Source organism: Cynoglossus semilaevis, chromosome 15 (genome assembly GCF_000523025.1).
Source record: "Cynoglossus semilaevis isolate Cse_v1.0 chromosome 15, Cse_v1.0, whole genome shotgun sequence".
NCBI lineage: Eukaryota > Metazoa > Chordata > Actinopteri > Pleuronectiformes > Cynoglossidae > Cynoglossus > Cynoglossus semilaevis.
In genome coordinates, this window is record NC_024321.1 from 1,220,840 (window position 1) to 1,235,906 (window position 15,067).

Here is a 15,067-nt window from a genome sequence, read left to right on the forward strand (position 1 = left end):
CTACTCACTTCCTCATGTCCACAGTGGTCACAGTGAACTTGACTCCCTTCAGCCACAGAACCATGAAAAGTCTCTGACAGAATGGACAGTTTCCTACGTTTTCACCATCATGGCCAGCCTGGAAAAAAGAAGATTCAGTTATTTTTCAATTCTTTAATCTTCATTCTATTCATTTTTTGTTTGTTTGTTTTTGTACTGGGGAAAAGCAAAGGGTGTGTTGAGGACATTTAAAAGCCATTTCCTCTACTACAGGAAGCAATGGTCAGAAAACAATGTCAATGAGCACACACACACACACACTTCCTGCTGCTACACAATCACGATTTAAGTCAGCGTGGAGGGAGAGAAAAAAAAAAAAAAAGGAGCATCTGTTTTAAAAATCGTAAAAAGCTTTTTATGACCTTATGGTTTGTTTGATTTTGTTCTGTTATGATTTTTTATTCATACTTTAACTTCCTTTTTTGTGCATGTGCACTCCAGTCTAGAATTTTTTCAGCCGTAGCCAAAACAAAATCACTATTTAAGAAGGTTCACTTATCAATAATTGTTCATTTCAAAGCAGCTAAAGGTTGGAGTCACACACTCTTAGAGTCAAAGTGGGTGTGGCTGAGACAGTCTGGAACCCGTGGCCTTCCCCCCCACTCCGTCCACTCCCCTGCATGTGTGCACCAGCGTGTGTGTTGATAAGGTGGAGTGTTGCTGATAAACAAGCAGCAATAGGAAAAGGAAAGCATATTAGCGTGAGCAGACATTTAAACCGCAAACATACGCACACTCTGACCTCTGACCTCTGACATTACAGATGAGAGGAAGGGGGGCAAACATACGCACACTCTGACCTCTGACATCACAGATGAGAGGAAGGGGGGAGAAAAAAAAAATTTGCTCTTTTTTCTTTATATCTATAAACACTGCTTTTGTCTGTTGTGCTGCAAGAAATTATGCATTAAAAAAATAAGAAATTTTAAATTACTTATTACTTGCTATCATAAATAATAATCACTTGAAATGTGCTTTAGGAAAATATTAATGTTATATTATTTTTAAAACAATTTTAAACTTATCTTGCAATCATCATTTAATGTATATATATATATATTTATACTTTAAAAAATATTATATTAATTTTTTTTATATATCTCAAATTTCTCAATTTTATACTTCCTTAATTTTCTTTTGTGTATTTGCTTTATATAGTACACGTTACACTAGATTTTTATTAACTTTTTTTATACCCTAGATCAATATTTTGTATTCATTTCTATTAAATAAATTCTTATGTTAACCAGTGGATTTTCTACTTACTTACTTATAGGTGAAAAATAATAATCAATATATTATTTCACCTCATGCAATTTTTCATTTGAAATGATCTTTTGATAAAGTCTGAGAAAAAAAAAACAAAAAAAAAAAACTGACCTTGATGAACAATTCAATCTTTGGCTCCTTGTCAGAATCCTGCCTCAGTGCCATGCCTTGAAAAGTTACGAATAAATGTAACTAAAACAAAGTAAGAAAACTTTGGTCTCTCTTTTTCCCGGCTGATCTTCTCTTCCCAAAGCGTCACGGAGCGGCAGCAGATAAACCTGCTCTTCTTTTTTAAAGGTCTTCGATCAAGATGAATCGTTCCTCCTCCTCCTTCTCCTTTTGCTGCTGTTGCTGCTGCTCTGAGCCTGAGTGGACGACACAGAAAAGTCAGAGCCGAGGGAGGAACTGGAGCAGAGGGTGGAGCTTCACGCTCTTATATACTACCTACAACATCTATGAGGAAAGAGTTAAAAATAGAAAAAAAGTCCCATCGCATTTTCTGATGCTTGAAGCTGACAAGACACACACACACTCACTCACGCACACACACGCACACACCTAGCAGGTTCATTTGGTTACTGTCAAACAACTGGGTTAAAAGCTAATGCAAAAATGTTTGTATTATTGTGAAGTTAAAAAAATACTTGGTTTCCGTCATGCTCCCCCTACTGACAGAAAAATGTTCACCGCCCCCCGAATTGAAACAGTACTAAAAACCCTGATATGTATTTTCTTATCTGTGCCACCGTATAAGCTGCTGCCACCTAGTGACCGGAGGCTTGTTTATTGTTTAAGCGTTAGCAACAGCAACAGCACGTCTGTCTAGAGTGCCAAATTCCATCGGAAGCCTCTCACGCCCCTCCGGGGGGGGCCCGCCCCACCATTTGGTTCATAGGAATGCCTTACTTGTAGTTGCTGTTTTGATAAATAGCAAGAAGAGTGAAAGGGTGGATATAGTCTAAGAGCCAGAAATGACACTATGTTGATGGTATTTGTATGGACTTTTTTTTGGAGAATGGATCGATTGATCAAAACAACCGGATTTGACAGGAAACGAAAGAGTCCGAAATTTGAACTCCCCTCAAAAACACAAGGCCACGGAGATGTCGGAAAAACAACTTGGTTAATATCGGCGTATCACCGTGAATTTCCAAACAAACCCTGGAGTATTAGTCAGAGCTCTGAATGGAAACATTTGGAGAGGCTCTTTTGGAAAGAGTAAGAAAAACAACCATACGAAAACAAACCTGACGGAGTTTGAGGTCTGAACATTTTCTCCTCCTTCTGTAAAGAGGAACTCAATGACTCAATACGTTCCCTTATTGACACTCTCAGAGGGAGTTCAACAGAACTTTCCTGAAGTGTGTACCAGGTGGGAGTGTCACAGCTGACTCACGGACTTTATTAAAGTGCATTCCTGAATTATCAACTTCCACACCTCTGCTGAGAGGAGGGATGAAGAGGAGGAGGAGGAGGAGGAGGAGGAAGAGGGCGAGGAGGAGGGAGTGCCTATCACCCAGGCTTTTTGATAAACATTCGGTTATTCATACATCCACCATGTTTACAACATGGGACATCTTGATAAAATCCTGAGTTTGGTTGCCAAGACGACGAGGAAACTAAACCTAGAGACTAACAAATACAGGAAAACCTCACTGCGTTTTACAAACGACTTCAACAGATTTCCCTAAATTCCTTTCTTAAATCCATCCATCCATCCACCCATCCATCCATCCATCCATCATCCAATCCACCATCCATCCATCCATCCATCTTCCTTTCCACCTTCTATCTATCTATCCATCCACCCATCCATCCATCCATCTATCTATCATCCATCCATCTATCTATCCATCTATCTATCCATCCATCCACCCATCCATCCATCTATCTATCCATCTATCCATCCATCCACCCATCCATCCATCCATCCATCTTCCTTTCCACCTTCTATCTATCTATCCATCCACCCATCCATCCATCCATCTATCTATCATCCATCTATCTATCTATCCATCTATCCATCCATCCATCTATCCATCCATCTATCATCCATCTATCCATCCATCCATCCATCCATCTTCCTTTCCACCTTCTATCTATCTATCCATCCACCCATCCATCCATCCATCCATCTTCCTTTCCACCTTCTATCTATCTATCCATCCACCCATCCATCCATCCATCCATCTTCCTTTCCACCTTCTATCTATCTATCCATCCACCCATCCATCCATCCATCCATCTTCCTTTCCACCTTCTATCTATCTATCCATCCACCCATCCATCCATCCATCTATCAACTATCTTTCCAACTATCCATCCATCCATCCATCCATCTAGATTTAAGTATGCACAAATACATATACCAGAGTTTCACAAAGTGGGAGGTGCGCCCCCTGGGGGGACGTAGTGCCATTGCAGGGAGGGCGTGGATGGATTTACCAAAAGAAACGTTAAATGATCGTCCAATCCTGTAAATGTTTAACAAGAGACTGGCAAAAAAAAAAAAGAAAAGAAAAAAAACCTGTGTGGGAGGGTACTCAGCTAGCTCAAAGCTCAAAAGGAAGGTCAGTTTTATAGCTCCTCTAAGCAGCCAGACGGTTTTCAGCTGTGCTAACATAATTGCACAAGGGCATTCAAGGGGTTCTTCCAGTCATCCACTAGCCTTTGAACGCAACGTTAGCAAACACAGCGTACCACTAGAACACTGGAGTGATGGTTTCCCAAAACAGGCCTCTATACAACTGTGAAGATATTCCACTCAAGACCAGATGTTTGCGGATTAATTATTGTTATCTTCATTGGAAGAAACTGTGAAAAAAAAGCCTTCCTAAACGTACACACTCCAATCGTATCCCACATGGGAAAACACGCGAACAAAGTGCAAAGGCCAGCAGCTTAGCCTGTCCTGGTTTCCATTTGAGGTTGTGTCAGCAAAACCCGATCCTCTCTCGGGAATTTGTAGCTCACACGCCTCACAAAATAAATTGTGTTGAACTCCTGCTGGTCTGAGATTGTATCTCCAGGTTGCCAGGTTTCTTCCCCTGATAGATAACCAGTTTGACCTGTGGCTCTGAGACTGTGAGGCCTTTTTTTTTTTTTAGGGCTTTTATTTTGTGTGTGTGTATTTTCTAAGAAAAATAGGGAAGAGTGAAATTTGGCACCTAACAGATGCTGCAGAATTGTTGTTTTTTTTTTTAACCCTTTGACCAAATGACATGAGTAGTTTTACAGTAGTTTAGTGAACATTAGCGCGCTTTCTGGAATAACATCAACACCTCGAATGAGACAAGGTCTGATAAATGCATATGGACTTCTCAAATAGTGGGGGGGGGGACCCCCTTAAGGAGGGGGAGGTGTGAGGGGCTTCCAGTGGATTATACCACTGCTGCAATGCTTGAATGATAACAAGCCTCCAGTCACTAGGGGGCAGCAACTCATACAGTGGTTTGTACAGATACAAATATACACGTTATCAGGTTCTCAATAGTATTTCAATTCATGGGGGTTCGCGCGGGTCAAGGGGGGGGGTCACGGGGGGGGGGGGGTCACGGGGGTCGTGAAAATAAAAGGACGACCGGTCAGGTTTGATACGGATTTCTTGAAATCGCTGGCTGCTCTGAAATTGTGTGACTTGTCTCTCACTTCCTCTTTAACAAACCAAGGGAAAACCCTGAGATACACACACGCACGCACACAAAGACAGTATCTTTACCGAGCACATGCTGCTTCAGCTGGAAAATAAGAATCTTATCTCCGCCGACAGGAATCTCATTGTTGAGACCAAGTCCATGACAACGAGTCTTCGTTTAACCATTGAACACACACAACTAAATAAACAAATGAAACGCTTTTGTGCATCTGGTTCTAGTTCAAATTGAGTAAAAGGAAACGAGGTCAAAGGTCACACCGGGCCCTGAAGTCCCCTACGTTTTTTTTTTGTTTTTTTTTAAGATTTCCTTTTTTTGTCGACCACATTTTCGTCAACAGTTCAAGGTTTGTTTTTCGAACGTGAATAAAGGTATGGATTGAATGAGCTCTGAGTCTGCGTTCAAAAACTGCGTCAGCACAGACCGCTCAGTTTTCCAGCTGAGATTGCGTGTGTTCGTGAATGAAGGAGGCTGTTTGTTAACAACACAAAGGCTGCATTGACCTCCTGATCTCTCTCTCTCTCTCTCTCTCTCTCTCTCTCTCCCCCCAACACACACACAGATACACAGTGACACCTAAAACAAAACCAGAGGCTCTGGTCTTCCCCGCGGGACCTTCTGCACCATGACAGTTCCACACTCGTCTTGTTGCGCTTCCCGTCTCTTCTTCCTCTTCTTCTTCTTCCTCTTCTTCTTCTGCGGGCCGAGGTGCACGCACACGGCTCCCGATTTCTCCTGTAAGTGCGTCGTATTTGCTGACACGTCGTCAACAGGGAAAGTTGCTGAAACTGCTGACTGCTCACTTCGCCGAGGAACACGTTCAACATCCCTTTCGTTTATCTGGACTTCCTGTTTCGACGAAAAACAGCTGCAGCCGCTGGAGCCGGAGGGGCCCCGACGTCAGGGCGAAGAGAGCTCTGATGACAACAGACTGTGTTTTGATTTGAAATCCTCTGTTATTTGGACCTGGAGTAATTGCATATTGTATTTGTGTGTGTGCGGACTAATAATAGTTCATTGTGACCGACTGCTCTTTTCTTCACCCAGCAGACTGACCCAGCAGACTGTATACACACACACACACACACACACACACACACACACACACACACACACACACACACACACACACACACACACACACACACACACACACACACACACACACACACACACACACACACACACACACACACACACACACACACACACACACACACACACACACACACACACACACACACACACACACACACACACACACACACACACACACACACACACACACACACACACACACACACACACACACACACACACACACACACACACACACACACACACACACACACACACACACACACACACACACACACACACACACACACACACACACACACACACACACACACACACACACACACACACACACACACACACACACACACACACACACACACACACACACACACACACACACACACACACACACACACACACACACACACACACACACACACACACACACACACACACACCCACTTATTCTCACACACACACACAAAGAAGGATCAGCAGAGGAAATTTCACATGGGAGGAGAAGTTTGACTTCGCTGTTTGTTCCATTGTTGTGCTGGTCTTGTGTTTGCGGTCGCTGTCCACGACTGTGACGCCCAGAGACCAAGACAAGGCCGGAGACAAACAGGAGCTGCTGGAACTATAAAAAGACTAAATTCGAACAGTACCAATTGTTTTTTTGGTTTTTTTGGGCGTTTTTAAAAAGATGAAATTCGGAAAATTTCGAGTTTTAAACGAACCTACGAATGAACCTGTTTTAAACGTACGCAACAGAGCAGTGGTTCTCAAACTGTGGAGCGCTCTCTAGTGGTACGCAGGGAATGTTTTCACATTTACATTTTCAGTTGAATACATCTGAAACGTACCATTAATACAACATTTAAACATGAACATCTTTATAAACATCTCGCCTGTGTGGTGGAAGCTAACAGGGATAGCGGGATAGCGATAGGGATAATAGCTAACAGGATAATAATAAGTCCTACGCTGCTGTATTCTAATGTTGGTCATCATGGTGGTAGAGGATTTGTCTGTTTTTAAAGACTCAAAATGAATTTTAAAAATGTAGTATGGCTGACAGACCAATACTTAGTTACTTACTGCCAAAGAGTTAGCGTTAGCCTTAGAGCCGTACTTTCCGGACTCTAAGTCGCGCCGGAGTATAAGCTGCAACCGCCAAAAAAAGCATAATAAAGAAGAAAAAAAACATATATAAGTCGCACCAGTGCCCTCTAGTGGCTGTCACTTTCAAAGTAACGAACATGTGAATTTTCAGTGGTACAAGAGTAGCAGATACTGATACACAGGCCTGGAGTGCCCTCTAGCGGCTGCCAGTGTGAACATAACAAACGTGAAAATATATATTTAAATATATAAGTCGCACCCGAGTACAGGTCGCAAACCCAGCCCGAGGGATAAAAACATGCGACTTATAGTCCAGAAAATACGGAAAATAGTTTTCTTTTCTTATGCTAATATAACAAAACATTCTCCTCTCTTTCAGATTACCTTCACTCCATTCTGAAAACCCACACGGTGCACACATGTGAAGGCAGCACGCTGTCCATCCGATGTCCGTCCAGGACGTCTGTGTCGGTCCTCTCGGCGTTTTATGGACGTCGCGTTCCCAGTCAGCATTTATGCCCCTCCGCAGACTCAAACGCAACAGTGGATGAAGACACGGCGTGCTCCTCGTCAATCGCTGTCCAGGTCCTGAAGACAAAATAATAAGACAAAATCACGGTCTTCCTAGACCAGGCGTGGGCCACAATTGTCCTAAAATTGAACAGGGGGCGGGGCGGGTCAGAAGTAGATGGAGTGTTAGAGTGAACTAAGATAAATGACATGTAAAAGTCATGCATTAAGGCTTTTATCGTTTTCTACGGCACCTATTGGGGAAACGTGGGTATTGCAGGTAAAAGGCAGAAGTACTATATAATGATTATATTAAAAAATTATATAATTTGAAAAGGTTTGGCGGACCGGAATAAAAAGCTGAACGGGCCATATCCGGCCCCCCGGGCCTTAGTTTGCCCATGCCTGTTCGAGACTTTTGTGAGAAAAAATCAAAATCAAATTCTTTTGTCCCTGCAGAAAGTTCTGTCTGAGTGTCAGGACCGACGTTCCTGTCACATCCCGGTCTTCAATCCAGTCTTCGGACCGGACCCCTGTCCAATGACAAGCAAGTACCTGCTGGTCTCTTACAAATGCAGACCAGGTAGGACGGAGCTCATACGCCTAAACCTTTAATGGACTCAGCAGAAAAACCTGTGTTTGTGTTTAAAGAGATGTGATGTGTTTTTTTTTATTCCAGAGCAGCATCACACCAGGCTCGTATGTGAAAACGAGCGTCTGAGGCTGTCCTGTAAAAACGACACGGTGCTGCTCATCTACTCTGCCACATTCGGACACCTGCTGCACGGGAGTCCCTTCTGTCCCCAGGAACCTCCCGAGTCCAGAACTGATATGGGTCTGAAACGCGGTGCACAATAATTTAATTTAACAGAAACCGTCTTAAGCACTAATCTGAAAATAACTGACTTAACTCTCCACCAGAGTGTCTGTCCCCGTTGGCCCTGAGGAAGGTTTCTCGTCGATGTCACGGCAGATCCAACTGTTCCGTCCTGGCCGATATTCAGACCTTTGGGGAACCGTGTTTCCCTGGAACCAGGAAACATCTGCGTGTCTCCTTCACTTGTGGTCAGTTGCGCAGGATGTCCTCCTCGGCAGCTTTGATAAAACAACATCTTATTATAAATATATTACCCTCTTCTCACCCTCAGTTCCTCAGTATCTTCTGGAGGATATGGATCGAGGCTCCTCAGATCCATTTCTGATTTCAGACGGTGAGGGTTTTGGACTGAGCAGATCCAGCTCTTTAGGGTTTTGTTTTGTGTTTGAGCCCTGGCCTTCTCACCTACAGGTAGATGGTTCACTGGCTCCACTCACGGGCCTCACAACATGTTTTTCACCAACTCTTTGGAGGTCTTTGAAAAAGTGCTGGGTATGTTCACTGATGCCTGTGTAGGAGCATCAAGCTGAGGACAATTCCAGTCAATGGTGGAGGTCTTTAAAGGGTTGGACCAAAGGGTTTTGACTCACCGGGCCACAATTGTCCTAAAATTGAACGGGGGGGTCAGGAGCAGATAGATGGAGAGTTCTTGAAAATAAATGACATGCATGCATTTTTATCATTTTCTACGCCATCTATTGGTAAAACGTGGGTATTGCAGGGAAAAGGTAGAAGTATAATGATGATATAAATAGATTATATAATTTGGAAAAGTTTGGCGGGCCGGATTAAAAAGCTGAACGGGCCGCATCTGGACCCCGGGCCTTAGTTTGCCCATGTATTAATGAATAATTACTAATGTATTGACACATTAAGAACCAAACTTTGTCACTTAATAATATAACTGTAGTTTAAACCCGTCAATAAAAGTAATAATATATATAACCAAACTTTGTCACTTAATAATATAACTGTAGTTTAAACCTGTCAATAAAAATAATAATATATAAAAAAAAGATTATAAAATAATACTAAAATTAGAAAAAAGTTTCCGCATGCAAAATATGCCAAATTATTATTTTATTATTATTTTTATTTTTTATTATTATTATTTTTAACCAAATTTTAACCAAAAAAACCAGCAGATTCATCATCTGAACCGGGGTTACTCAACCCCTGGTCTGGGGACCGGCGCTGGTCCATTTGGTACAAGGCTGCAATGGGACATATTGAAAAAAATGTACTACAGTTTTACTAATTTACTTCATTTCAAAACACACTTTATATACTAACAGAATAAAGTCTAAAAGAGGTTTTATTTTGAAAATTAAATTAAATGGCGGGGTATTATGGGTCTACAGTAATGGCTGATACTGGCCTTGGTACAAAAAAAGTTTGGGGACCGCTGATCCTAACCGTCTGAGGACACCCAAAATCATGTATGACATGTAGGTTAGTGTAATCTCACGCAAACTCACCAAGTCCGTCTTCCTGTCGTTTCTGCTAAGGTCTCCCAGAGAAGGTGGCCCTCTACTTTGTGTCTGGCATCTGCGCTGGTCTGGTCTTCCTCCTCTGCCTGTTTGGGATTCGCTCCACACTGGTGAAGGACGTGAGAGAAGTGGTCTCTGACCTGAAGGACGAGCTGAGAAAGAATCAGAGGCGGCGCAGAGAGCTAATAGAGGACCTTTACGAGGACCAGATTTCAGACACGTCGTCCTTCTGCCGACTCACGAAGTCCAAACGCTCCGAGGACATCTTCAGCCCGTCCATCCTGACAGTGGAGATGCTGGAGCGCGGGAACGCCGAACAGATGAGGGAACTACCCAATGGAGACATGTGGCCTCATGGAGACTCCAGCCCTTATTCAATTACTACAATGATCAACTACAACAAGTGACATCAAGTTTCATCTTCTCCTGAGTACGAAATAATAAAAAAAAAATCAGTCATTTTATAATAACAATATATGTACAAAAACACATAACATTACCACGAGTTAAAAGGTGAATTTTAATGATTAATTTCAGAATTAAAAAAATAAATAAAATAAAAATGTAAGCCTAAATAAAATTCCTGGGGAAAAGTCTATTTTGTCAAATACAAAGTTTAATTTCTGTACAGAGTAAAAAGCAGCCGACAAGTTAATACAGTAGAAAGTTTATCGTTCTTTTTTTTTTCTTTTTAAAAAAACATACAGGTTAAAAACTCCAGGGAACAGAAGTGTAAGAGCAACGAGCAAACTTAATGTCAATCTATTTATGTGACTCAAACTGACGAAGAAGAGCGTGAAGAGGAGCAAAAAATATATAAATATATATATAGGTCACATGACCATCTCTTCAATAATCCTTCTGACTGAGCAACAACACAAAAAAGAGAAGGAGAAAAAAACGAGGGAAGAAAATGGGAGAAAAGGAGAATGTTGCGAACAAACACTGCTGTGAATAAACAGCCAGAAAATTTAAATAAATAACGACCAGTACATGGATTGTTTTTATAGGAACAGACGGGGGCAGTGTTCACTTCGAGAGATTAGTTTTAGAGTCATGTTTGACAGGAAGTGAAAAGTTGAAATGTTGTTGTGACATTCAAGACCCAGTAGAGGGCGCCATTGCTGTTTAAATACGAGTCGTGCTGTGGGTCATCAGATGAATCAATGACATGATCAACAATTCCTACTTTACACTTTGTCACTACAGGGCTAGCTACAACATGGATCCTGCTCGTACGACGCTTGTTTTCACGTGGCTTTTTTTACGACCAAACAACGCATTTTGCATCTCATTGTACCAGACTTAGAGTATCCAAAGATTGTCCTGCAAATAAAAAAGTGAGCTTGACTGAAGGAGCATGGCCGTCCGACTGTATCTACACCACCATCAGACTGAACTGGTCAACCTGTTAAACCCTAAGGCGAGGGCTATGATGTAGAGCCGAAGATTCAAAACGAGGAAGAGGAAGCTTGAAGAAAGCGTCACATATGGAGGAGCTGGGGGGAAAAAACGAGGAGCGTAGCAGAGGCTAACGATTGAAGGCACTGAAGTTTAGCACTGAAGTTCACATGCAGATGCAACAGAAGAAGAAAACGGAAAAAGAAAGAAGATAACACCAAGCAGGGAAGAGGGAAAAGATAGTGACGGAATTCTCCACTATGCATCACGAGGGGTAGTTGGAATGTCCTTTACGATAGGAATGGAGCAAAAGTCCCGGAGGAGAAGCACTAAGAAAGGTGCGAAAAGTACATGTGTTCATCTCAGGTGAAAGAAATACAAACAGGAGCAGCGTCGAATAAAGAATAAAGCTCTGCGGGCAAATGGGCTGTGGCTTCTCAAATACGATAAACAAGCGTTCACTCACTAGGTGGCAGCAGAGCAGGGGAATGTATGCAGACTAAGCAACTCAAACTCGGTTTGTGCAGAAAACAATTGAGACACGGTGCGCTGCAAGGGACTATTTTGAAACGTGACGCGTCAAAGATGAGCTAGGAGTAGCAGCGGAGACACGGGTAGCTAGGTCAGTTCCCTTTGCAATGAAACCGAAACTAAAAAAGTCCCGCTTTTAAAAAAAGACTCCGCAGCTGGGGTCAGCGTGGATTATAAACCGACGGTAAATAAAATGTCACTGGTACAGGCGTACTGGAATGTAGGCTAGCTTGTCTTACTGGGCGTGTCTCCCAGATCAGTTATCAGTCAGACGCTGGCCATGCGTATGACGAGATTAGGAATCACAAGGGTATCACAGTCAACACACACACACACACGTATAAGACATCTCTTCAATGCAGTACTTCTCAAATTGGTGGGGCGGGGACCCGTGGGAGGACACAGTGAGATGCCAGGCAGGGGCGTGAGGGGCTTCCAATGTAATACGGATGCCAGGCAGGGGCGTGAGGGGCTTCTAATGTAATATGGGACATACGTGTACTACTGTGGTAACGCATGAATGATGACAAGCCTCCAGTCACTAGGGGGCAGCAACTTAAAAAATATCCATGTTTTCAGGTTTTCTCAATAGTATTTCAATTCGCGGGTTTACCGCTGCTTTAATAATAAGCTACAGCCCAGCTATACTTCAATGCACAATGGAGGGTCTGGACATTGACTTTATGCCATTTTAAAGATAAACCAACCCGAGATGAAGGACGGCTTTGATCGGTGACTCTCATGCCTGGGAAGGGACGAGCCACGTCTAATAAAACGGTTACATCCCTCACGCCTAGCAATGAGACGCATGAATGTGTCAAGCACGGGAAGCACGGGGATAAAATATATCTTTCATCAAATGGTTTTGCTGAACGATCAAACAGCCAATGAAAAAAAGTGTCACGGCGACGCTCTAAAGACAAGATCAAATAAGTCCAAAATAAGTCACAAACATGCTGGATACGCAACTTCGTGACGGGGGGGAGGGGTTCCATCGTCACAAAATAATATGGATATGGGAGCCAGTAGTGAGGACTGACGCAGGAGGGTGAGGAAGTCCACGTACAGTACGGTGTTGCTAGGAGATGTGAGAGGGCAGATGACAAATGGTCCAACTGTTCAGACGTAAGAATCAAAAATAGCTAGTAAGCTAAGGAGAGATTTCTCTTTTAATCCGATCTTTGCGAAATTTTCGCCATATCGCGAAATATAGCTAAAAACGTAACTAAAAGACTTTATAAAATAATTACATACACATATGAAAGTTTTGGGTATAAAAATGTAGGATCTCGTTTTGAAATTGAGACATTCGCGAACGATCGCTGCTAGCCTTGTTTACCGAGACGAGATCGTACACAGCATACTGTTGGCTAATGCAATGCGTACTATTGGCTAATTGAGCCTGGTCTTCTGTCTCTCAGCATCTCCCCTTGTGGGGGAGGTTCGTTAAGGGTAAATATATAGGTCAATAATATAATAACTGTCTCGACTCTACTTTGCGATTTTTCCCTTTTTGCGGTGGGTCTTTGAACGCAACTACCGCGATAGGAGAGGGACCACTGTATTTATATATGCAAGCGATAGGAGAGGGACCACTGTATTTATGAATGTGGTTGCATGTTTATAAGTTGGTAACCATGGTAACTATGTTTTCAATTTTGCGAGGAACAAGGTAAGAAATTGTAAAGAAAGGAAAATAATGGGACAGAGATTTGTGTAAAACAAGTCGAGCGACAGGAAAAACAAGGAGAACAACAGAAGAGAGTGCAGGCAGAGATGACGTTGGAGACATCGAGAAGATGAGGGAAGAGCTCAGTTTCTTGTTGTTTGCGATGACGATGTTTATCTGCAAACATCTCCATAATCCGAGTTCAAAGTAGAGCCACGACTAAATCCGACAGAGAGAGAAACTCAAAGATGGTCGGTTTTCACGGACTTGTTCGTCTAAAGCGATTTTAAAGCAAGCTCTCTAATCCGTATCCCCAGATCAGAGTGACAGACTAGAACATCACAGTGTGACCACACCAGCCGCTCTTATTGGATAATGCTTGTAATTGTCAATCCGTCAACCAGCAGCTGCAGACCGCCCCCCCGATCAATCTCACTGTGAAACCTCCAAAAAGGATTGTTAGGAACAGAATGCACATTGGATATAAAGGGGAATTGAAAAGCAAAGAAAAAAACAAAAACAAAACGTTTCCCCCTTGTGTCCATGTTAGAGTAAAGTTGTGCTGTGACTGAATCATCTGATCTGAAGAACACAGTGATGGGAAAACGTTTGTCTTCTCTCTCTGCTGCTCACCTTAGCTTCCTTTGGTCATAAAATCCAGGCAACAACAGAGCTACCTGGAACATTTTTTTGTTTGTCCAGCTGTAGGTGGGTTTCCCTGTCCTGACCTCCACTGTACAGAGCGCCCCCTGTTGACATCAAGTGTATCTGCTCTTGGAGGCACACGCAGGGTCAAATGTGTGAGGTGGAGCCTGAAATAAGGAAAGAAATATATACATATATATATAAATATATATATATATGGAAAATAAAAATATTGTTTCTGCTTAATTTTAAAACTATTATGCTATTTGCTATTATATTAGAGTTTCTGTCAAGTTATAATCAACACCATACAACGGAATCTACTCTTTTAAAGCTCCCCCTGGTGTTCATTAATAGCAAACCTGGCACCTTTAACCTCTGGTTTTCCACAACTGCATGTTTTCTTTTTTTTTTTTTTTTTTTTTGCCTAAAACTATATTCAGTCAATTGCAACTGAAGTGGATTTAAAAGTCTTTCTTAAATTTTTTTTAAGGATATCTCTTGGTTTAAAAAGGATGTTTGATTTGATGTGATGCTAAATGTCAGCTATCAGCTATAATACATACTTCATATGACAACTGAAGGTTGTTCTTATAAAGAAGGCACTGATATATTTTTTTACCACTTGTTTATTAAATATTTTGATTATTAACCCTTTCATGCATGACGGTCACTACAGCGGACAGCTATTAAAATGTCATTTTCTATGATAAGAATAGGTTTTGATGGCAGTGTTGCATATAAGCCTCTACAGTGGACGCCTGAGAATCACCCAACACTG

General features: G+C 42.2%; 3 protein-coding genes across 5 annotated transcripts in view; 1 reads left to right on the forward strand and 2 right to left on the reverse strand.

The window, feature by feature from the left end:
* Positions 1-1,670, reverse strand: part of clic2 (chloride intracellular channel 2) — a 5,278-nt gene extending 3,608 nt beyond the window's left edge. The window contains exons 1-2 of the mRNA XM_008326447.3: positions 1,420-1,670; positions 9-118 (exon numbers count right to left, since the gene is read on the reverse strand). Coding sequence (XP_008324669.1) covers positions 9-118; positions 1,420-1,473 — 164 coding nt within the window. The 5' untranslated portion in view covers positions 1,474-1,670. The remainder of the gene's footprint in view (positions 1-8; positions 119-1,419) is intronic.
* A 3,847-nt stretch (positions 1,671-5,517) lies between these two features.
* On the forward strand, positions 5,518-10,492 carry LOC103390549 (protein eva-1 homolog C). 3 transcript variants are annotated; one of them, XM_025063284.1, is made up of 8 exons: positions 5,518-5,698; positions 7,543-7,748; positions 8,133-8,256; positions 8,353-8,508; positions 8,595-8,738; positions 8,822-8,890; positions 8,962-9,042; positions 10,059-10,492. In XM_025063284.1, the coding sequence occupies exons 1-8, from the start codon at positions 5,587-5,589 to the stop codon at positions 10,445-10,447; spliced, it is 1,281 nt and encodes a 426-aa protein (XP_024919052.1). In that variant the 5' UTR covers positions 5,518-5,586; the 3' UTR covers positions 10,448-10,492. The 3 variants fall into 3 exon arrangements, with proteins under 3 accessions (XP_024919052.1, XP_024919051.1, XP_016894610.1); XM_025063283.1 differs by lacking the exon at positions 8,962-9,042 and having other exon boundaries at positions 5,518-5,932; positions 8,822-8,884; XM_017039121.2 differs by lacking the exon at positions 8,962-9,042 and having other exon boundaries at positions 8,822-8,884.
* Positions 10,493-12,917: 2,425 nt separating this feature from the next.
* The window catches only part of LOC112488206 (dystrophin-related protein 2-like), a 5,417-nt gene continuing 3,267 nt past the window's right edge, over positions 12,918-15,067 (reverse strand). The window contains exon 6 of the mRNA XM_025063343.1: positions 12,918-13,087. Coding sequence (XP_024919111.1) covers positions 12,918-13,087 — 170 coding nt within the window. The remainder of the gene's footprint in view (positions 13,088-15,067) is intronic.

Bases quoted from the DNA above. Each gene is read 5' to 3' on its own strand.
- LOC103390549 (XM_025063283.1), top strand. From the start codon at position 5,587: ATGACAGTTCCACACTCGTCTTGTTGCGCTTCCCGTCTCTTCTTCCTC. The intron at 8,739-8,821 runs GTCAGTTGCGCA...TCTCACCCTCAG, and splicing joins GCGTGTCTCCTTCACTTGTG to TTCCTCAGTATCTTCTGGAG. The intron at 8,885-10,058 runs GTGAGGGTTTTG...GTTTCTGCTAAG, and splicing joins TCCATTTCTGATTTCAGACG to GTCTCCCAGAGAAGGTGGCC.